This window comes from Myotis myotis, unplaced genomic scaffold, assembly GCF_014108235.1.
Source record: "Myotis myotis isolate mMyoMyo1 unplaced genomic scaffold, mMyoMyo1.p scaffold_m19_p_20, whole genome shotgun sequence".
In the NCBI taxonomy this organism is placed as follows: Eukaryota; Metazoa; Chordata; class Mammalia; order Chiroptera; family Vespertilionidae; genus Myotis; species Myotis myotis.
The window spans coordinates 4,596,460-4,619,506 of NW_023416325.1; the positions used below are offsets into that span (position 1 = coordinate 4,596,460).

The 23,047-nt window shown below is 49.9% G+C and overlaps 1 protein-coding gene across 1 annotated transcript in view; it reads left to right on the forward strand.

The window, feature by feature from the left end:
• Window positions 1-202: 202 nt before the first annotated feature.
• The window catches only part of MYO1H (myosin IH), a 61,130-nt gene continuing 38,285 nt past the window's right edge, over window positions 203-23,047 (forward strand). The window contains exons 1-2 of the mRNA XM_036354391.1: window positions 203-549; window positions 10,086-10,197. Of these exons, the coding sequence (XP_036210284.1) occupies window positions 203-549; window positions 10,086-10,197 (459 nt within the window). The remainder of the gene's footprint in view (window positions 550-10,085; window positions 10,198-23,047) is intronic.

The following is a 23,047-nucleotide window of genomic DNA, read 5'->3' on the forward strand; positions in this document are numbered from 1 at the left end:
CTACATGCCTGCGAGCTTGCCTTGAGGAGCGATTTAGGCCAAAAGAATTAAATTGCAAAAGGATACTTGGGTGCATGAAAACTTGCAATCCGTCCCTGGCCAGCGGGAAGGGCGGTGGGCGGATGGAGAGATTGCAACCCTCTTTCTCCCCTAAAGAGGGGACGGGCCAGGAGGCCGAGTCGGGGCCGCAGGTATAGACCGGATGCCGGCCACCTGTCCCTTTAAGAAAGTTGCGCCCGGTCGGGCGGGCGCGCGGCGCGAGGCGGGAGGAGACCGCGGGGCCGGGAGCGCTCGCGCCGGGCGCCTCCACCTGCCGGGCAGCGAAGGGGGGCCGGGCGGAGCGCGGCGGCCCGGCGCGGGGGCGGGGGGGCGGCGCCCCAGGTCTGTGCGATGCGCCCCCCTGGCCCGCGTGGAGATTGAGTTGGCCCGGAGCGAGCGCCGCGGGGATGGGCCGCGCGGCCCGAGCCTGCAGCGGCGGCGGAGGCTGCGGGGCTCGGGGTCCGGAGCGGCGATCGAGCCGGCGGAGCCGTTGGGGGCTGCGGCCCGCCGGTGCGCCCGCGCTCCCGCCTTCCCGGCCGCTGGGCCCGCGCCCCGGCCGCCCCGCCCCGCCCCTCCCCGCCCGGCAGCCGCCGCGGGAAAGGTGGCGCGGACCGCGGACCGCGGACCGCGGGCGGCGGGCGGGGCGGAGCGCGCACAAAGGTCTCCCCAGTCCCCTCGGAAAGGCTGGAGGGGTTTGATCCCCTAGGAAAGTGCATTTCCGGTCTTCGCACTCCTGAGTCGGAATAAGTTGTCACAATCACAACAACAAGAATAGTCACCGTTTATTTATTTACGTACTTCTGCCGCCTCGGCTATTCGTTGCACCAGCCCCTTGGCAGCTAGGAGGGTCCCCTTTTTGCGGATGGGGAAATGGAAGCTCTGAGCCCTAATGAGTGGGCCTGGGGGGCAAGGCGAGCAAGTGACTGAGGCCTCTGCGCCCGCAGGTGGGGACATCAGGCCCCACATCGAGGTTTCTAGGGGTTTTTGAGGCCGTCCTCGCGTTACGTTTCCTGTTGTGGCCGGGGAACGCGTCTCCGCATCTGTGGTTTAAGTTCAGACAGGAGCTGGGGCGCCCTGGGCGGGGTGTACCTGGATTTCATTTTCCATTCAGGTGGGCTGTGCCCTGGCGCTGGTCCATGTCCCGAATGGTTTTCTCGTGGCACCTGGGCGCCCTTCCTCCCTTCTTCTAGGCCAGAAGCAAATAGATCAGCTTGCATTCTCTTGGGCAGTGGTTCTCAACCTTGGCTGCACATTAGAATCACCTGGGAATCTTTTAAAAATCCTGATTTCTGGGCCTCATCGTTAGTAACAAAGAAACAGAATTTCCAGAGGATGGGGCCCAGAAATCAGGATTCTAAAAAGATTCCCAGGTGATTCTAATGTGCAGCCAAGGTTGAGAACCACTGCTCTAGGGTGTGTGTATGGGGGGGGGGGGCCGTGTTGGAACGGGAGAAGTAATTTACGGATGTTAGTTAAGGTCATGGTCATGTAACTTTCTTATTTGTCATCTCTCTCCCACCTGCATATACTTAAATTTTGTATTTTGAGAGATTATAAAGGTAGTTTACAATGCCTCCAATGTCCCCGAATGACCGGCCTATAATTAATTCACCGGTGAAGTTGCAGGTACCTACGGATTCGAAGCATTTGGGTTTATTTCTTTAATCTTTAATGGAGTCGTAAGTAAACGGGGAGACTTGACAGCCTCCTTTGGAGGCGACAGCCCCTTTCATCATGTGATCATGTTGTATCTTTCGAACAGTTTGGAAAGAAAGTCTTTCTTCTGGAAGCTGACAGAGTCCATAAAGCTTTCAAAATAAAAGGCATTCCGTCTGAGTTCTGTAGACACATGCGCTATGGAAAAGAAGAGCAAGGACCCTTCTCTCTCTCTCTCTCTCTCTCTCTCTCTCTCTCTCTCTCTCTCTCTCTCTCTCTCTCTCTTTAAAGAGAGAGATTCAGGATGTTCCAGGCAGCCCTCAAGAGCCCCCTTGGAATTTTGGCGGGCAAGCGCGGTGATTGCACTAAAGATTGAGGTTTTGAGTGCTTTGCTTCAGGATTGGGTGTGAAAATATTGCCCCTCAAACATTTACAGTTAGAGTTACTCAGAAACCCATCTTTGGTTAGAGTCCCGTGTTTCCCCCCTTTTATACATGTATGGCGTCCTCACGCTGCTGAATTGTGTAAGTCACCTGGGATGAAATCAGAACCATAAGAAGGAAGAGCTGAGAATCCATATTTATTCATTTACCTTTTTAGTTCTCATGCATTTCAAGCATGCTGGTTGTATAGGAGTGGCTGGCTCAGATGCTTGCTACCAATATCAAGCGGTAGACACACGAATCCCTTTTCAAGCGTAGATTGATCAAAGCAATCAATCATATTCCAAAGCCTTTCCAGCAAAAAAAGATGGTAAAGAAAATGCAGCCCCCCAAATGTTGTTTGGCAAGTAACACCATTTCCTGATAGACACTGACATGTGAAGTTAACCTACAATTAGAAAGACAGCAATCACGTGAGAGTAATCAACAAAAGGGTAACTTGATGCAATGATGGACCATCTTCCAGAAATCCTGCAACTTATGTCTACTGGTTGTTGACATAAGAACGGCCAAACCTATAGAGACATTTTATGAGTTTATTTGAACCAAATTGGTGACCACTGCGGGGGAGCAAGATCTCAAATGCTCCGCGGAGATCCTCATTTTTAAACCAGCGTCTCAAGGATCAAGTACTAGTAAGTGTGGGCACCTGTGCCGGGTGAGCCTCTACTGAGGTGAAGATGGCCAGCACCCTTTTTTCTTAAATTAACGAAGGCGAAACTCACCTGTGTCCATAGCTACATAAATAGCGTCTTAGCATTTGCTTCTGGCAGGAGAGAGCCTCAGATGGGTCCTGATTTGGCAGAAGTAGCTGCGTGGTTGCCGGTGGGATTCCCACAGGGCTGGACAGAAACCCAGGTCACCAGACTCCGCGGAAGGAAGCAAAAGCAATGAGTATACGGCGTTTCTGTTTACTCTGTGGTTGGATGTCGTAGAAAAAGCTTGAATCTGGGCCCGCATTTCTGAAACTTTGAGAGTTGAGCAGTATGGTTATCTGCCCGGTCTGTTCCGAGCTAGGGTACCTGTGGCTTTGTAAGAAATAAATATTTATCGTGTTGAGGGTGCGCTTAAAGCAACTCAGTTGTAAGTGGGGAGACCAGTCCTTCGGATGCATCGTGTAGGCACCGTGTTTGTGTTGTAAGGTTAAAAACTACTAACTCACTCAGTAAGTTTAAAGCAGGTTTTGTTTGATAAGAGGCTCGACTTTATCACAGGCCAGAAACATTGCTCCGTTTTCCTAAGATCCTGACTGGCTTTGCTTGTTGTTCTGATGTTCTTTCTGGTAATGAGGAGGGACCCAGGAGTGTGGTCAGGAATATGTGATTTGTAGCAAAAGTAAAAAAAATTCTCTTTTAAAATTTTTTTATTGATTTCAGAGAGGAAGGGAGAGGAAGAGAAAGACAGAAATATCAATGATGAGAGAGAATCATGGATCGGCTGCCTCCTGCACGCCCCACACTGGGGACTGAGCCTGCAACCCGGGCATGTGCCCTGACCTGGAATCGAACCGTGACCTCCTGGTTCACAGGTCGACGCTCAGCCACTGAGCCACACCAGCCGGGCAACACAGCTCTCTTTCTTCCCCGCTGACCACTGGCTGCTATAGTGAGCTGAAGGCCATTAAGCAGAAATATCCAAGTGGGTTTCCATGAATGATTTTACTAGAACATCCCCTCTCGGCCACAGTCCCCCAGTCTCTGTCTGGCACGTAATAGAGACTCTGAAAATTAACAGGTTTAAAAATTTTTTTTCTTGCTTTGTCAATCGCTAAAAACTAGGGAAGTGGCATTTTTTAATTTTTTTTTTAATAAGAAAGTTCTCAACAACCTGGCCGGCATGGCTCAGTGGTGGAGCATCGACCTATGAACCAGGAGGTCACGGTTCAATTCCCGGGGTGTGGGCTTGATCCCCAGTGTGGGGTGCGCAGGAGGCTGGCGATCAATGATTCTCATTGATGTTTGTGTCTCTTCCTTTCTTAAGTCAGTAACAAAAAAAAATATTTTAAAAAAAGAAAGTTCTCAATGGAAAGCTTACCCAGTATTCATGCTCCAAGTTTGGTGCCACCTCTAAAAATAATTTCTGATCCTGGTTCCGTAAGATGGGAGGTTCCGAGCCCCGTGAAACCACTGCATGATGTGGAACGCAGCTTCTGGAGACGGGGGCACGGAATTCGTTTTCCCCGGGGAAGACCGTGGAAGAGTCCTGGTCGCTGATCCCCTTTGCTGGGTGAGCATGACTGATGCGTGTATTGTGGTTCTCTTCGGCCTTTGTGGAGGAGCCGCCGCTTATAATCGCCGTACATCTTACTTAATAAAAGGATGCGAGGCCCTTGGATGTCCCCAGGGAGGGAACACTGTCATGGTTTTGATTCTTGCTGACGTCCTCCTGCCCCGGCCCGGTTCGAACATTGTCTTGTCCTCAGAAAGGTGGTTACGGGCTCAGAAAACGAAACCCATTCAAGAGCGCGGGGCCGTGAACGTGCACCGAGCACGGCGAGGGGGCTTTTGCTTTTTTCCAAACTGTCTTTCTCCTTCCCTTTATGATAACCTCGTGTAGGGGTCAGTTTTGGCAACATGTGCAGGCGTTTCTTCATGAAAAGGTGTTATTGTTTTAAATTTTGAGGATTTTTTTGGGGGGGAGGTTTAAAAAGAAAAAGCAGAGGCTTATTTTGGTTTGTGACGCCACAAAGCAGAGCTGAGATCACCGGTTTTAAATTCTAGGGCATAACTAGTCGACATCAGGAACACCTTTCCAACAATCAGACGGCCTGTCTCCTCTGCTGGTAGCACGTGCCCTCGACCCAGCAGGGAATGGACACAGGTGCAAGGGATTCACCTCTGTGGCCCGCCTCTGAGGCCCGCCCAATCTCGAAATTCCACGCCTGGTAACCTACAGCCCATCCTTGAACTTCAGTGCAAGCTCATGTATATCAATAACAAATTAAAAAAAAAAATTCGTTGAAAGTATTACCTATGTCCCCCTTCCCCCCCCCCCCCATTAATCCCTCCCAGCCCGCCCCCATCCCCTGCCCTAGGCCTTCATCACCTTATTTTCTGCACTCATGGGTTATGCACCTATGCATACAAGGTCTTTGGTTGATTACCTCCCACCCACCCTCCCCCACCTTCCCTCCAAGATTTATTTTTCAATTGCACTTGACAGTCAATATTATTTTATACTAGAGGCCCAGTGCATGAAATTCGTGCATGGGCAGGGTCCCAAGCGGCTGCCAGCTGCCGGTTGCTGGCTGCTGGCTGGGGCCTGCTTTCCCCCAGCTGCCGCTGGCCCCAAGTGGGGCCAGCTGGGGGGATGGGCTCCCTGGTCAAACTGGTTGAACTGGTCAAGGGGACAATTTGCATATTAGGCTTTTATTATATAGGATAGAAGTAGTTTCACATGCACAACATGCTGGTTAAATATCTATCTAGTTTACGAAGTGAACCCTTCAATAATTCTAGTACCCTCCTGGCTCCATACATTGTTATTAATAATACCGATTCTATTCCATAGGCTGTACTTACATCCCCGTGACTATCCCGTAGCTACTAATTTATACTTCTTAATCCCTTCACCTTTTCCACCTCCCCTCAGCTCCCCTCGCATCTGACAACCATCAATCTCCTCTCTGTATCTATGAGTCTGTTCTGTTTTGTTCATTTATTTTGTTCTTTGGATTCCACATAAAAGTGAAACCATATGGTATTTGTCTTTCTCTGACTTATTTCACGTAGCCATAATACCCTCCAGGTCCATCCATGCTGTCTTGAATGGTAAGATTTCATTCATTTGTATGGCCAAGTAATTGTACAGGGCGTCCCCCCAAAATGCATACATACTTTAACAGCTGATAGCTCAATTGATATTTCTTTCTTTCTCTTTCTCTTTCCTTCCCCCTCCCCCCACCTTCCATAATCTCTAAAAGATCAATGGAAAAAATGTCCTTACTCCACGGGTGAGGATGAAAATGAATGACTGAGTGAATGAATGAATGAATGAATGAGCTATCTTGTGGACAATTCACTCTCCTCAGCAGGGTGCTAAGTGCTCTGGACACCTTGGGGGTTCTCCTTACAGTGCTGGGAGCTGGTGTGACTGTACCCCCTGCAGAGAGGAGGACGGGGCTCTGGTGTGGCTCCCTCTACCTTTCCACCTGTGGTGTCGGGGGATGGGTGGGGGAGGGTGGTGTGTGGGACCCCTCCCTCCGACTTCCTGCACTGATGGCAGGACCCTTCAGGCGTCTCTGTATGACACGTGGCTTAAACAAGGCAGGTCCCCCCGGCAAGGACAGCTCTGTCCCGAGGGATTGCCGCCTCCCAGACTGGCCGCATAGGAGTCACACGTTCAGTTCCCGGGGTAGATGGTGGATAAGCATGGAGTTGAACAAACTGGCTGTGCAGACCACTTTAAAACCCCAAGGAACTGGATCTAATGTCTCAGCCGCCCGACCCATTGGAAGGAACATGTGAGCCCATCGGGAAACGTCTGGGAAAATAGAATTGCTGTCTTGGTTTTAATTTCATAGTAAGGCTTCGTTCTTAGGAGAGTAGATGAAAATGTCTCCATGTTGGTACCCTTTGCTTTGGTTAGAGTTGATTTCAAATAAGAATACTCTCTTGGATGCTATGCCTTGAAATTCATAGTTATAACTTTTTTAAAAAGAGTTGGTGACTTTAAAAACACTTTCATTGTTTTTTATTGTGTTTTTTTTGTTGTGTTGATTTTTTTTTTTTTTTGAGAGGGGAGAGCAGAGAGAGGAGATAAGCCACCATATGAGAGCAGAACATCAGCTGAGCCTGCAACCCGGGCATGTGCCCTGACTGGGCGAACTTTCAGTGCCCAGGACGACGGCCGACCCACTGAGCCACACAGGCCAGGGCTAGAATTATCACTGTTGATTGTAGTGGAACCTTTTGTGTCATAAACTAAGACAGTGACGAGAAAAAGGTTCTGAGATGGCTCTCAAATCCAATGGCTGGAGAGAGAGAGAGAGAGAGAGAGAGAGAGAGAGAGAGAGAGAGAGAGAAAGAGAGAAAACACACAGCCTGTTAATAGCTGTGGACCAGCTCTGACACAAGGCCCCGCACATTCCTGTAAATCTGTTGGAACTGAGGATTAACTTCCAGGTGGCTGTTTCCCTGGTTCCGACAGGGAGAACGGCCAGGCGTGCTGGAGCCCCAGGCGCCCCCGAGTCCTATTTGCACATGGATTTTCCAATCCGCTGCCCACGGCTAGTTCACAGGGGTGACCACCACGTGTTTGCTGATGGTGCCTGTCCCGGAGCTGGCCCACCCCACCTTCCCGTACCCCCTCTGTTTATCACTGATGTGATGTCTTTCAGAATGGCTCGCATCTCTCCCCCCCACCCCCCTTTGATGTATAAAAACGCTCAATTCCAGGATGGCGGGCTCATCTCTTCACGTAGCCCTGTTGCTACGCCCGAGGACCTGGTCTTTTCGTGCCCAATAAAGCCTTTCTCTTAAAAAGAGGCTTTCCGCGGTGGTAGTTAATTTCTGTTTCACATGCGAGCAGGAAGAGAGCCTTACGATGAGGAATAAATTCTTCGTGTGCCTCAAGCCAGCACAGGCTGATTTGGGGGGCTCCTCCTTGGACCACAAAAAGGCCTTTAACAGTTCTTGGCTCAGCAAAGAATCTAGGCTCCGGTTTTGTCACTGCAAGCAGCTTTATCCTGCCAACCCCGGGCCACCAACCCAGAGTGGTTTTAATTAAAACACTGCTCAGCTGGTTTGGCTCAGCGGATAGAGCGTCGGCCTGCGGACTGAAGGGTCCTGGGTTCGATTCCGGTCAAGGGCGCATGCCCGGGTTGCGGGCTCTTCTGTCTTTCTCTCCCTTCTCCCTTCCTCTCTGAAATGAATAAAAGTATATTAACACACACACTCAACCCTGCTCAGAGAACTCACTTTATCACTCTTGCACTTGCCGCTCCTGCTCCCCAGGAATCAAAAGCAATGTGCTTTTTTTCCTAAGACCCCTTCCCAAGGTTCTGGATTGGGGTTCCCCCCGCCCCAATATCTCTTTCCATTTGCGTCTAAAGTGAAGATAGGACAATCACACAGACTCTGGTCCTAGTGTAGCGCTCCCCGGACACGTCCCCTCTGCGAGGCGACAGTCCCGGCTGTGTGTTTTGGAAATGGTAATGTTGTATCGTTGTAACAAATTATACTTAAAAATCATTCGGTGTGAAATTGCAGATTAATCCCACCGGGGATGGGGCCTTAACAATCCCCCGGCCCTTTGGAGCGTACAGATGGTGAATCTGGGACTCACAATGGGAACAATCGCTGATTACATGCCTGGGTTTAACGGACAAAAAGACCCCCCAATTGGGGCTGGAGGAGACGGTGGAGGTCCTAGCGCCTGACTTGTTTGGGACGCCCGGGCCCCCAAGAACGTGTCCATGCCATCACCTACCCTCTGTGGGATTCTGCAGCGCCCTCCGCGTGCTGAAACCCGCCAGGGCATACGCAGGCGTGTTCTCCCGTGTCCTCAGCCCAGTCCTTCCGCATCACACGAGAACTTGCTTCCAAGAGCCGTGGGCCGAGCAGCTGTTTTCCCCGGTGGAGAGCGCTCATCATCCAAACCAGGATCTGCTGTTCACTTGTCACCAGAAAGTTATTCGCTGGGCTGGGGGCTGGAGAGGGCGGGCTCGACGAATTAGAAATTAGTCTGCATCTGAAATGAAAAAGTGCCATGCCCCTGATTTTGAAACTGTCACTCCTCGAAGCCACGGACTGAAAAGCCCATGGCGGACTTGACTTGGGGAATAAAAATGGCAAACTCCTACGCAAAGTCTCCAACACAGGCCACAGGGCAGCCAGTGAGCAGCCGGTGTGTGCCTGGGGCTCTGAACTAAGCAAATATTTATATTAATATTAATGTTTACATCTATACTTTATATTTTTTAAAAATAACTTCACTGAAATTTTAAACCAAAGACTAGCCATTTCAACGCTAATTTAGATTTACATGCAACTTCTATATATACCCAAAGATCTTCCTCGTAATCACTGGCTTGATTTCAGGAGGAAAGGGGAGAAATAACTTTCCACCCAAAATAAGTTCTCTCAAAAGAAAAACAAAAGGCTGGGCTGCTTGAAAGAATTGAACACAATGGCCCTAGCTGGTCTGGCTCAGTGGATAGAGCATCGGCCTGCTGACTGAAGGGTCCCAGGTTCGATTCCAGTCAAGGGCTCGATCCCCAGTAGGGTGTGTGCAGGAGGCAGCTGATGAGTGGTTCTCTCTCATCATTGATGTTTCTCTCTCTCTCTCCCTCTCCCTTCCTCTCTGAAATCAATCAAAACAAGAAAAAAAGAATTGAGCACAATTGTCTTGGCTTTTTAGGGCCTGTTTCTCAAAAGTGAGTCAATCTTCATCAGAATGAGCTGTGTGCCCTAAATAGTCCTTTTGCAAACGCGGCTCTGTGCTGTCGCTCCTCAGAGTGCAAGTGGACGCCGTGTCTACGTCTGATGGGAGAAACTGTCTTGCTTTTAGGCAGACGTACCCCACCCTGGTTCTGCTTTTCCTAAACACAGGGATTGGTGGCCATGATGGGCCAGCTGAGTGACAACGACCGTGTCCTCATGTTGGACCAATTATTTGCTGTCCCAGAAGGTTTTTTTTTATTAAATATATTTTATTGATTTTTTTTACAGAGAGGAAGGGAGAGGGATAGAGAGTCAGAAACATTGATGAGAGAGAAACATCAATCAGCTGCCTCCTGCACACCCCCTACTGGGGATGTGCCTGCAACCCAGGTACATGCCCTTGACCGGAATCGAACCCGGGACCCTTCAGTCCGCAGGCCGACGCTCTATCCACTGAGCCCAACCAGTCAGGGCCCAGAAGGTCTACAGTCCTGTGTGTGCGGACGCCTATAGGCCTCTCCAGGTAACCTGAGCGGTGCTTTGTGACGGGTCCCTGTTCCTGCAGCGTCTGCGGGCACAGAGTTTCCATTTTGAAAGATGAAAAAATTCTGGATCTGTCGTGCAACAACGGGAACGCCCTGCACACGACTGACCTGGACACAGAAACGCTGAAGATGGTGAATTTTATGTCGTGGTGTTTGTTTTTTGTTTGGTTTTGGCCAGAATAACATTTTTTTTTTTCTTTAACTGAGGAAATGAGTGTTGCCGTTGTACAAATGAGGGAAACCTTTGCTTACCATGAAAAAGGCACCAGGGTCCCCCTTTATCCATATTTTCACCACCACGTATTACCTCGTCTTTTTGGAAATAGACATCCCTGCAGGTGCAAGGTGGTACCTCCCTGTGGCTTTGACTTGCATTTCCCTGATGATTCATGATGGAGAACTTATTTCCACCTACCTGTTGGCCATTTGTATGTCTCCTTTAGAAAAATGTTTATTCCGGTCCTTTGCCTTTTCTTATTTTTTATTTTTTTGCTGCCGAGTTGTAGGAGTTCCTTGTGTATCTTGGATACGAACGCCTTGTCAGATGTAAGGTGTATCCGAACGGGGCGGAGTGCAAGTGGCTGGTGGGTGCACGTCTTGCGGGGTTATTCCCACTTCCTTACTTCATAACCGAGTTCGTGAGGACTTCTGAAGCCTGGGTGACCCAGGCTTTGTGGCCAGGCCTGCCCCGGTGACCCTCCTGAGACCCCTGTCCCAATTCGTCTATCAGAGAAAAATGAATCTATTTCGGGAGCTATCGGTCCCCGTGACCTCTAATGGGGTCTGGCGGCTGGAGACAGGCCTCATTATTTTTAATTGGGGCCCCTTGTTCTAGGACAAAACGCCACCCGTTCCATGCAGATCGCGCCTGGACATTTGCTTGCAAGTTCAAAGTGAAGTTGCCTTGTAGGATTTCCGGGACATCGCCCTGAAGTCTCTCGTTTGGGGCCACCGAGCTGCAGGGTTGTAGTCTGGGGTTGCTAACCCGCCAGTCATCACTGGATCGGACTGTCCCTGTTTGTGTCAGAGGGCGCCTTTTCAGCGTGTGAGTAGTAGTTGTATGTGTTTCTTTCAAAGTGGATGAATATTATAACTCTGGACACCGTTTGATAGATTGCTCACTTAAGAGGCATTTGAAGGCGGCTCTGGGCCTGGCATTATGCCATGGATAAATCTTCCTCAACTTAAGGGACTCTTTTTTTAAAAATATATTTTATTTTTTAAAATATATTTTATTGATTTTTTACAGAGAGGAAGGGAGAGGGATAGAGAGTTAGAAACATCGATGAGAGAGAAACATCTATCAGCTGCCTCTTGCACACCCCCTACTGGGGATGTGCCCACAATCAAGGTACATGCCCTTGAATGGAATCGAACCTGGGACCCTTGAGTCCGCAGGCTGATGCTCTGTCCACTGAGCCAAACTGGTCAGGGCAGGGACTCGTTTTTTGCTAATGACTCTAGTTTACTCTGGAATAGATAACGCTTCACATAGCATATGCTTTTGTGCTTCTTGACGGTCAGCCTGACGCTTCCCAACCATCCGTTGTTTCCTGCTTTCCCGGAATAGGAAATCCATTTTGGGAAATTGACTAGAGCGCCTGTCTCTGCTATTGGTGTTTAGGGTTTTCGGTCGTCTCAGGTGGGAATTCTGAGATCCAGCCTGGGCCATAGCCCTGGGGCGAGTGTGCCACGTGGGGGGGGGGGGGGGGCGCTCCTTGGAGTCACCAAACACTTAGACTCAAAGTCTGGGTCCTCTTTAGAGCCAAGAGCTTGTGCGCAAAGCAGACCATCCTGGAAGGAGAATTCTAGAAGCTGCTATTACTTGCTTGGCCTCTTAAGGGATACTTTATTATTATTATTTGTTAATTCTCACCTGAGGATAATTTGTCCACTGATTTTTTTTTTTTTTTAAGAGAGAGGGAAGGTAGAGGAAGAAACAGAGAGAAACATCGATGTGAGAGAGACACATTGATTGGTTGCCTCCTGCACGCACCCCGACCAGGGATTGAGCCCACAACCTGGCCATGTGCCCTGACCGGGAATTGAACCAGTGACCTTTTGGTGCACAGGATGATGCTCAAGCAACTGAGCCACACCAGCCAGGGCAGCGTTGTAATTTGTTAACGCGTAAGCGCACACGGGCTATTTTTGCAACTGAAAATTAACAATAACACAATGAACGTGAAGGGAACCTGGGGAAGCCGGCCTCCCTTTGCTATGAACCTTTAGGCTGCCAGGGGACTTGCTTTCCTGCTGTTTGAGGACGTAAACTTTTCCAAAAGGCGCCAGCAGAGATCCCAAGGGGAGTTCCGCTGAGCGGGGTTGGGAGAATTTTTTGGGGGGGCAGGGGGCGGGCATCGCTCAGGAGGGTCCCGACTTCCTTTCGTCGATGGCGACCGGTCGGGAATGTCAGGGACTAATCAAAGATCAGCAGTGGCTGTAATGTAATCTCGAGGCAGGTCGGGTTTCCAGTTCTTATCGCTCCCAAGTGGCCTGGGTGCCCACAGGTGGGCGGCCATAGGATGCAGTCACTGCCTCCCAGGATGAATTTTTAATGCCGCCCCGCCCAGCGAGCTAGACTCTCCTCAGACCTCGCTGCTGAGTGTCATGCGTCGCAGGATCAGAAGCCGGTGAGAAGCGAGTTTTGAAGGGCGAGCGGAATAATTATTAGCCACGCACTCCGCCCCCTGCCACCCCTGGGCATGATGGAGTCCAAGGTAATGTGACTCGACGGTGACCTCACTTTAGCATCCTCTCTGCTGCCTGGAACCTCTAAATGGGCCTCCCAGCCGAGCCCCAGCGGGCCCATGGGCAAAGATGCTGAATTCGTTGGGTGAAATGTTGTTTAAGTTGCTCTTTACAGGCGCCCCCTTTGCTTACTGGGGGACCGTGTGATCTTTTGGAGCCAAGGGGTGGGGTGTTAACAGTTCATTTCAAGTTGGTCCCGGGCAGGGTCGCCGTCCGGCTCCCCGTGAGGAAGGATGTGGTGTGTATCCCAGTGTCCCGTCCTGTAGCTGCAGGACGCGTGCGACGGCTGAGGGCTTGGAGCGTGGCGGCCGAGACCGGGCAGCGGAATTGTACGTTTCACTTCACTTTAATCCACCGAGATGCCGACATGTGGCCAGTGGCTGCGGTGTCGGGCGGCGCAGGTAGAACCTTAAATAATAGATGGTGACCTAATAGTGAAGAAAATCGTGGGTCATTTTGGCGCTTAGGTGTGAGACTCTGTCTGCATTTCTTTCTCTTTTTATTTTTATTTTATTTTATTTTTTTATCCCAGATAGAGTGTGTTGACTTTTCGATGTGCTAACTCCAAATTGGCCCCGGCAAAGATCCCCTAAGAAGGTAAAAGGGAGGTGTTTTTATCGGCATGTTGACAGTGAAAAAATTCTCTGGGGCAACGGAAGATAGAATTTGCGTGTCCAAGCTGTTACCGCTTTCCAGGCATTCCTTAAAGGCCTAATGATGGAGGAGGACAATTTTTTTTTCCTGTTTGTTTGCATAACCATCTGCTGTGTGGTCTATTTAGAAAGCGCTGTGTGTTGAAGGATTATTCCGCCTTCTCTCGAGAGCTAAGAGGCTACAGAAGCATTTATATTCGTGGGCAGAATAATTGAGTAGTCGGCCCCAGAAGCCTCACGCACAACGAAGAAACTCTAGCTCCGGCTTGTCATCGATCCATTCCATCCATTATCCATTTCTATAGCACCTTGGCAACTGGGAACTTAAATGGCACTGCCCTTGACCGAAATGTGCCTGACCCAGAGGTCCAGGTGGTACTCACCCTTCCTGCATTACATTTCCAGATAGCGCTAGGAAGCATGAGTCGTGGGGAGGCGTGGTCACGGCGGCACTGGTCTCCCAGAGGAAATGCAACTAGTGGGCCTGTCAAGTGAGGTCTCTGTGCCCTTTTCTGTCGTCATGGCTGTATGACATCCATGTGGAAGTACGCATGTAGATTTACCTGTCTGTGGTTATATATACATATATTTTTAAAAATATGTTTTTATTGATTTCAGAGAGGAAGGGAGGGGGAGAGAGGTAGAAACACCAATGATGAGAGAGAATCATGGATCGGCTCTCTCCTGCACACCCTACACTGGGGATTGAGCCCTCAACCTGGGCAAGTGCCCTGACCAGGAATCGAACTGTGACCTCCTGGCTCATAGGTCAATGCTCAACCACTGAGCCAATCCAGCTGGGCTGTCTGTAGTTACATTTTTTAAAAACGAAGGGTGCTGTTCTTCTTTAACTTGTGAATTAATTCCCAGATTCCCTTGGTAAAACATTACTTGAATGGAATACCGAGTCTAGAATATTAAAGAACAAACTGCGTACATCCAACAAGTTGGGTGGATCTCAAGGGCATTATTTCAGTGAAAAAAAGACAAGCTCTAAAGGTTGTATACTGTATGTCTCCATCTATAATAATAAAAGCAAATCGACCGAACAGTCGAACAATGGAATAACTGTCCCGAGAACCTTCTGGACAACCTTCCGGATGAAGCCGGGGCTGTGAGGGCCGAGGCAGCTGGGCTGTGAGGGCCTACTTTTGCACGAATTTCGTGCATTGGGCCTCTAGTATGATTATAGAGATAGAGAACAGATCCGTGGTTGCCAGGAGTTAGGGGATGGTTAGAAGTCTGAGGATGGTCGGTAAGACTATAAAAGGTAGCGTCCTGCCTGGCCAGCGTGGCTCAGTAGTTGAGCATCGACCTGTGAACCAGGAGGTTGTGGTTTGATTCCGCTCAGGGCACATACCTAGGTTGCAGACTCGATTGCCAGTGTGGGGCATGCAGAAGGCAGCCGGTTGATGATTCTCTCATCATTGATGTTTCTATCTCTCCCTCTCCCTCTCCCTTCCTCTCTGAAATCAATAAAAATAGATATTTTAAAAAGGTAGCATCCTTAGGGATGATGGAATGATTCTGCATCTTGATTGCCACGGTAGTTACATGAATCCATAGATGTGGTAACATTACATAGAAACACATGCACACACACATGAGTGCATGTAAAAACTAGTGAAATCTGGAAGAAGTCTGAAAATGGTCCCAGTGTCAACCTCCTGGAACTCTAGTTACATTATGTTGGGGGGCGGCTGAGGGAGGGGGGCCTGGGACTTGTCTGCACTATTTTCCCAACTTCTTGTGCGTCTGTGATTATTTCAGAGTAAAGTTTTTTGTTTTTTTTTTAAATCTTATTTGAAAAGATTGGAGATGGAACCGTTTAGAAATTGCCTTCAGAAGGAGCTGGGTTTGATGAGTGAAGCAAAAGGAAGCATTAAAGCCACCCGAATAATGATGCTGATGTTAACTGAGTACTTCCTGCCACTCGATTGGACATCATGTGTTGGCATATTTAGCTCATGGGTGATTCATTCAAAAGCTCACTTTATGCAAATCATCTGGGCAGTTGCTTTCTTTTAAAATTTTTCATTGATTGATTGGTGAGAGAGAGAGACACAGACAGACAGACAGACAGACATCGATTTGTTGTTCCACTTATTTATGCATTCATTGGTTGATTCTTGTATGTGCCCTGACTGGGGATTGAACTTATAGCGATGATGCTCTAACCAGCTTGAGCTACCCGGCCAGGGCCACAGGCGAATCGCAATGATGCTCTAACCAGCTTGAGCTATCTGGCCAGGGCCACAGGCGAATCGCAATGATGCTCTATCCAGCTTGAGCTACCCGGCCAGGGCCACAGGCGAATCGCAATGATGCTCTAACCAGCTTGAGCTACCCGGCCAGGGCCACAGGCGAATCGCAATGATGCTCTAACCAGCTTGAGCTACCCGGCCAGGGCCACAGGCGAATCGCAATGATGCTCTAACCAGCTTGAGCTACCTGGCCAGGGCCACAGGCGAATCGCAATGATGCTCTAACCAGCTTGAGCTACCCGGCCAGGGCCACAGGCCATGCATTTTATAGTTTTTAGTCCCTAGTCATGCTGAAAAATATGGCCGAGTAACTGGAAATTTTTTTCTCCACCTGCAACTCCCATGAAGCAATTAAGACGGCATGAACTGCTCTAATTCTTGCTAGGAGACCGCCTAATCCCGGAGGTCATTTAGAAGCATCATTCCGGCTGCCGATATTCATAATTATACTCATTCAGCGGTGATTAAGAGGCTGCCGTTGGAGACGAAAACGCCAGCAGTCCTCCCGTCGTTAAATGAAAACACGGTCCCTCGGTGCGGCCGGTGAGCTGTCAGCGCTGAGCAGATCAGAGCCTAAAAGCGCGCAGTGTGAAATGCTTGCATCGCTCACGTGTGATCCTGGTTAGCTCCCCAGCCGAGACCCCTTCCGTCAGAATAACACGGCCGTGCCTGTGGGCCTGATGTGCGTCTGGTTTGGATTTTAGTGTCCCCGAGCTCTGTCATGCGGAATTGGGGACGGGACCTGCAGAAGGGCTTCCCTGAGAGGCTGACCTGTCTGTCTGTCTGTCTGTCTGTCTGTCAGTGGAGCAAACACTGGTTACGTCCCATCGGAGACACCGCTCCCTGCCGTCTGCACAGTTACATTTAGGTTTGTGCTTGGTGCTCGGGGAAGCCGCCGTGGGTGTGGAAAGATAACGTCCCAACTTGAGTTCTAAATGACCTGATTTGCAACACTTAGCAATGCTGGGCGTAGGAAGATCTTCATGAAGGAGTAACCCGACTTCACATTCAAGGGACAGATCCCAAACCACGCGACATCGATGTGGAAAGGGCTGTGTTTGCAGTTCCGTTGTGCCGCCCTGGGCGCGTGCAGTTTGTAAGCAGCATTGATTCAGGAGCCTGGCTCCTAAGGAAAAGAGAAATATGTGCTAAGTAGGGTGGAGAGCAGGGATCAGCGAACTGCTGTCTGTGGAGGTCTAAGCAGTAAATATTGTAGGCCGTAAATACTCATCTCCGCTGTAGTGTGAAAATGGCCACAGACAGACATAAACGATAAGCATGGCCGTGATCCAATAAGTACTTATGGGCATAAATTTGAATACCATAATTTTTTCATATCACAAAATAATAATATTACTATAACATTATAATATAGAATTACTAGTGGCCCGGGGCACGGATTTGTGCACATGGAAAGGAAATGAATTAGAAGAAATATTTTAATATCGTTATTCGCCCTTTCTCTATAATAGAAGTGTCAACCAAATTCATAATCGACAGTGACAGATCAAGCGTGCAATTGGTGCCAGCGAGGGCTTTATATGTATTGCACATGCACGAGTCAACGTTTATTTTTTTAAATTGCCAGTGTGCGTCATATGTACTGGTCGGTCGGACGGTCGGATGGACGTGTATGGTCGGTCACTTAGCCTTTTACATATAGAGAGTATATTCTAGTATATTCACACAATATAATATAACATAATATTATACTATATTACTCTAATAATGATTTTAACTTGTGGCAAAAAATAGGCAGTTGTCCGGACTCAGCCGCGGGCCACAGTTTGCTGTCCTGTGACGCAGAACGTCCAGCCTGGCTTTAGAATCTCCTTGACCACTGGCTGGGCTTCTGCCATTGGCTTCACTCTGAATTCTCCTTTCTCCCCACGGGCCCACTGACCTTACGTGGCACGTTCTCGCTGCTGACTCCGTGGCATGCAGTGGTGGTCATCAGAAGCAAGTGTAACACGTGAACATCGGGGTTGCCCCCAGGAATAACAACAGTACAGTGACACGGGACCATTGTTGAAAATCCGTGCATGCCAGCGCCTGTGTGTGCTCACTGTGTGTGTGTGTGTGTGTGTGTGTGTGTGTGTGTGAGAACCAGGGTGTTCTGGAAGCGTCTCGGTGGTGCCCACGCAGCCTCATGCAGCGTGCACAGTAGAAACCACACCAGACGTGTTTAGGTCTGAACACATCCCAGCTGATCAGCTACCCCCGTTACTCTGGCCACACTTTCAAGAACATTACCCTCCCCGCACCACTTCAGGGACGGATCCTCCGTGTTCAACTGTTTCCGCCTCTTGAGAATGTCTTCAGAAATGTCTTCACACTATTTCCCAACCGTTCCTACTACTGCCAGCCTTCTGGGTCTGCGGGCCTGAGCTTCTAGCTACATTGTCAAGTGTGGGCTGTAAAGGAATATACACAGAGAGCCCGTTTTGAGTCGGCCTGTGGTCCCTCACGGATGTCGCCAACGTTTCAAACTGTTGCTATGCAGGATGGTTTTGGGGGTCTGTGAAATGATGGCGTTGTGCCCTGGGAGGATGGGAGGGGGGTGGCCGGGGAGCCGCCCTTCCGAGAGCTATAACCAGCCCGCGGGCAGGATTTCTGGTCTGAACCCAGACGTCTGAGCGCCATCGCAGCTCGCGGGGGACCTGACAGGCGATCGTATGATGCAAGCTGACATGCTGAATGGGCCGCTTTCGCCATATTCTTTACCTGTCTCTTTGTGTTAAAGTGGGAACGGGCCAAGCCTCAGAGGAGAGCGGGGATGCAGGCGGGAGGGGGCTGGCAGGTGGGATGAAATGCCGGGGCGGTTTCATGTGTGCGGGGCCGATCGCCGCCGGGCACCCAGACGGGGTTGCACAGAACAAATCTCTTTTGTCCCCTGTCATCTTGAAATGAGTGTCAGGGCAGGCAGGGGGGCTTTGACCGTTAACCGCACGGCTTCGCCGCGGGCCCCACCTCCGTGGAGTTTCTCAGATGAGAAAAGGCGGCCCCCGGCCCCTTCTAAATGGGCCATCGCTGGCCCTTTGTGCGCAGACTGCCCAGTGTGAAATCCGCAGCGACGTTAAATGTTTTCTAATGAATAATTGCTGAAAGGAAATGGAGGGCGATCTGTGTCACGGATTGTACCGCATTAAAATGTTTTCTTGGGGGCGCAGCGATGTCGTCCCTCGCGAGCACGGGGATTGTGGCAGGAAGGCCTTTGTGCGGGGCCCGCTTCAATGGGCCGGCGGCCAGCGTTCCCAGCCCCGAGCCCCTCAAAGGCCGCCTTTGGCAAACCAATGTTTTGCAAGATGGCAGCCATGAGACACGGCGGGTGTTTCAAGTCGCGGCCTCTGAAGGGGTGTGTGAACCCGGGAGATTTTCTCACTTGCTTCGCCCCCGCTTTGATTTGGGAAAGCGAGGCAGCTCGCCCCGACCTCTGTCCTGTGCCGGCGGCCACAGGGCAGCCTTGACAAGACGCTGGGAGCCTGTTGCTTGCAAACAATCAAGGGGTCCCAGGAACGGATGGTTGGGGCTTTCTTTTGGCTAAAAGTTTATTTTATTTTTTTGGAGGGGGCTCTGGATGTGTGTGGATCAATAGGAGGTTGCAGAGAATCTCAAATGCCACCTCGTTTTTTTCCCAGTGAGGTTTTATCCCCCATATATATTTAAAAATAGATTTTTATTGATTTCAGAGAGGAAGGGACAGGGAGAGAGAGATAGAAACATCAACGAAGAGAGAGAATCATTGATCGGCCGCCTCCTGCACATCCCCCACTAGGAATCGAGCCCTTGATCAGAATCGAACCTGGGACCCTTCAGTCTGCAGGCTATGCTCTATCCACTGAGCCAAACTGGCTAGGGCTCCCAGTGAGTTTTATTGGGGAAAATGCTGGGGTTTGAGGCATATTCCATGTCTCCCTAAGACTGAGACCCTGGGGTTTGTGTGCCAGCTCTAATCCATTTATGACAAAACTAAATGGGTGTTTCTGTGCTTCTTTCTTTTTCATATTCAATTTATTGGGGTGACAGTGGTTAATGGGACCATATAGTTGCAGGGGTGGGTTTCTAGGATACAAGATGTGTGTATTGCACTGCGTACCCACCACCCAAAGTCAGATCATCTTCCGTCAGCATCCACTAGGCCCCCTCACCCCAGTCCCTCACCCCCTTTCCCTTGGCTCACGCCCCACTGCTGTTTGTGTCCACGAGTTTCGTTTATATCCCACTATGAGTGAAGTCCTACGGTTCTTCGCTTTTTCTGCCGACTTATTTCACTCAGCATCACGTTCTCAGGGCCCATCCATGTGTTGCAAATGGCAGTGTTTCGCCTTTTCTTGTGGCTGAGTAGTGTTCCATTGTGTGTATGGACCGCGTCATCTTTATCCATCCTCTGTCGCAGGGCGCTTGGGTTGTCTCCGTGTCTTGGCCACTGCGAATGATGCTGCAATGAACATAGGGGGCATATGTCTTTGCAAATACCTGTTTTTGAGTTTTTTCAGGTATATACCCAATTTCGGTGCTGCTTGGATCAGTGTGGAGATGTCAACCCCAGAGTTCAGTGCTTTTTTGTTGCCAGTTAGACAAGCACCAGGGCAAAGATACCTCTCTCTCTCTCTCTCTCTCTCTCTCTCTCTCCCCCTCTCCCTCTCCCTCTCCCTCTCTCTCCCCCTCCCCCTCCCCCTCCCCCTCCCCCTCCCCCTCCCCCTCTCCCTCTCTCTCTCCTTACTGATAATGTTCAGGGCCTGGAGACAGGAAGAGCTGTGATGTGCTGATGCTTGTAGGGTAACGTCTTCGGAAAGGTGTAGTTTACCAAATTCTCGGCCACCTGCCTCCATGGGGTAGAGGGTAGAGGTGTTTGCTCCCTGGAAAAAGTCCCTTTGGTCCTCATGGGGGGGTGTGTGAACTGTCACCCAAAATGTCCACAGTCTTGATTCTCCCCATGGGAAAGTGGTGTTGAAGTGTTGTACTAAGGAAAACAAACCAGATAAGCATTTCTCACCCGTTAGAGATGTGGACAGAAGGGGGACTTGTGTGCAAGCGGCTGCCTGAAATCCTTGTTGGTTTTGAAGCTTTAGAGGCGGATTCTGTGTTAGAGGAGGAATAGACACAGACACCAGCACTTTCTGTTTATTAATTTGAGAGAAAGAGAAAAACATCGATTTGTTGTTCCACTTATTTTTAAAGATATATACATTTTTATTGATTTCAGAGGGGGAGGGAGAGAGAGATAGAAACATCAATGATGAGCGAGAATCATTGAAGGGCTGCCTCCTGCACGCCCCACACTGGGGCTTGAGCCTGCAACCCGGGCATGTGCCCTGACCGGGAATCGAACCATGACCTCCCTGTTCATAGGGTAATGCTCAACCACTGAGCCACACCAGCCAGGCCGTTTTCCTTCTTTATGCCCAGTTCAGTTCTCCTAAAGGGAGAACTCTGGAAGTCAGAGCTGTGTCTCCTGCCTCCCTCTTGACTTGGAGTGTCTTGGACCTGAGACCTTCCACGGGGGAGAGGGTGGGGGCGGGGGGGCGGAGGGGAGGACACATCTCTAGGGGAAGTCGGAGGAGGAGCTGCAGATGCTGGGAGGCCCAAGACAGAGATCTAGAATTGCAATATGAGAAAGAAAGAAAAATACTCTTGGACACGATGTCTGACCCGTCAGTGGGAAAAGCAGACCAACTCTGGAAAAGGGGATGGTGTGCAGAATCCAATATTTGCACGTGTCCGGCCCATGTTGCAGCCGGTCCGTAAGCATGCACTGAGGCGTAGTTTGTAATCCCCGTTCACATACCTGTGCACTCTGCTGCTGCCCCCCAAAAGGGAGAAAGCCTCGCTTATGTCCCTTCATAAGCATCACTTCCATCTCTGTATGTATTCTCTCCAGTTGGTGTCATGTACTGGGCTACTGTTGTGAATTGAATGTCAATTACCATTTTATTATTATTATTATTATTTTTTAATCCTCACCGGAGTATATTTTTCCATTGATTTTTAGAGAGAGTGGAAGAAAGAGGGAAAGACAGAGAGAAACATCGATGTGAGAGAAACACATCGATTGGTCGCCTCCTGCATGTGCCCTGACCAGGGCCCGGGCTGGGGAGGAGCCTGCAACCGAGGTACATGCCCTTGACTGGAATCAAACCGGGGACCCTCCAGTTCGCAGGCTGTCGCTCTGTCCACTGAGCCAAACCAGCCAGGGCTCAATTACCATTTTAGATAAAACACTACAGAAACAGCTAAATGTTTTAACTGTTAGAAATATTTCCTTAGAAGAAATTCTAAGGAATCATATCACTGGGCCAATATCTATAATAATAAAAGCGTAATATGCTAATTAGACCGGATGTCTTTGTGGACATCCTTCCAGACGACCTTCTGGATGAAGCCGGGGCTGCGAGGGAAGCCCGCGTCTCGGGTGCCAGAGGGAAGCCGGTGCTGGGAGCCGGAAAAAGGAAGGCCTATTCTTGCACAAATTTCATGCATCGGGCCTCTAATATATTTATATATTAACCTATGGCAACATTGCATTTCTGAGGGCTAGTTAAAATGTACTATGCCGCTTGCAGTGCGTTGGGGTTTTAATCTCACGTCAATCTCCCAGTGTTGTGTGGGATCCTCTCCCTTACGTGTCTTTTTATGGTAATAACCTGGTGCTGTTGTTGCTTTCATTTGTTTGCGTTTAATTGTTACAGATGTTGAGCAGCAAAAGGGACTCTTTGGCCAGGACGCGGGGCACTGAGCTGGCAGGAGCAGTCCCCAGCTCAGCGGGGGTGGGGGGGGGGTGGGGGGGCGCTTCCGTATTCCAATTTTGTTACAAAATGGAAACTGCTTTCCTGACAGATGGTGGCATCTAGGCAGAACCGAAGTAGATCGAGCTTCTATTTTGAAAGAATGGCGTTTAGATTTTCTTCTCGGTGCTTTTTTCCCATCTCCTCCTTTTCCCCTGGGCAACCTGGAGCCTGCCTGCAGGTGGTGGGCGAGGGCTGGGTGCCAAGCACTGGGGTCGAGCTGTCAGTGTGAATGCCGCCTTCTTCACTCACCACCAGGGGGCGCTGGATAGCTGAACATCTCACTGGGCATTTTAGGATTTCACTGTTTCATTCCTTAATTTCGGGAGTTGTGTCAAATCTCTTTGGGCTGAACGTTGCATAAGGCCCTGGGGCTGACCGCAGGGCTCTCACTCTTGTAAGCACAGCACCTTCCCATCCCCAGGGCAGATAAGAAAGAAGCTTTGTTGCTCGGCCAGTGTGGCTCAGTGGTTGAGCATTGACCCATGAACCCGGAGGTCACCGTTCCATTCCCAGTCAGGGCACATGC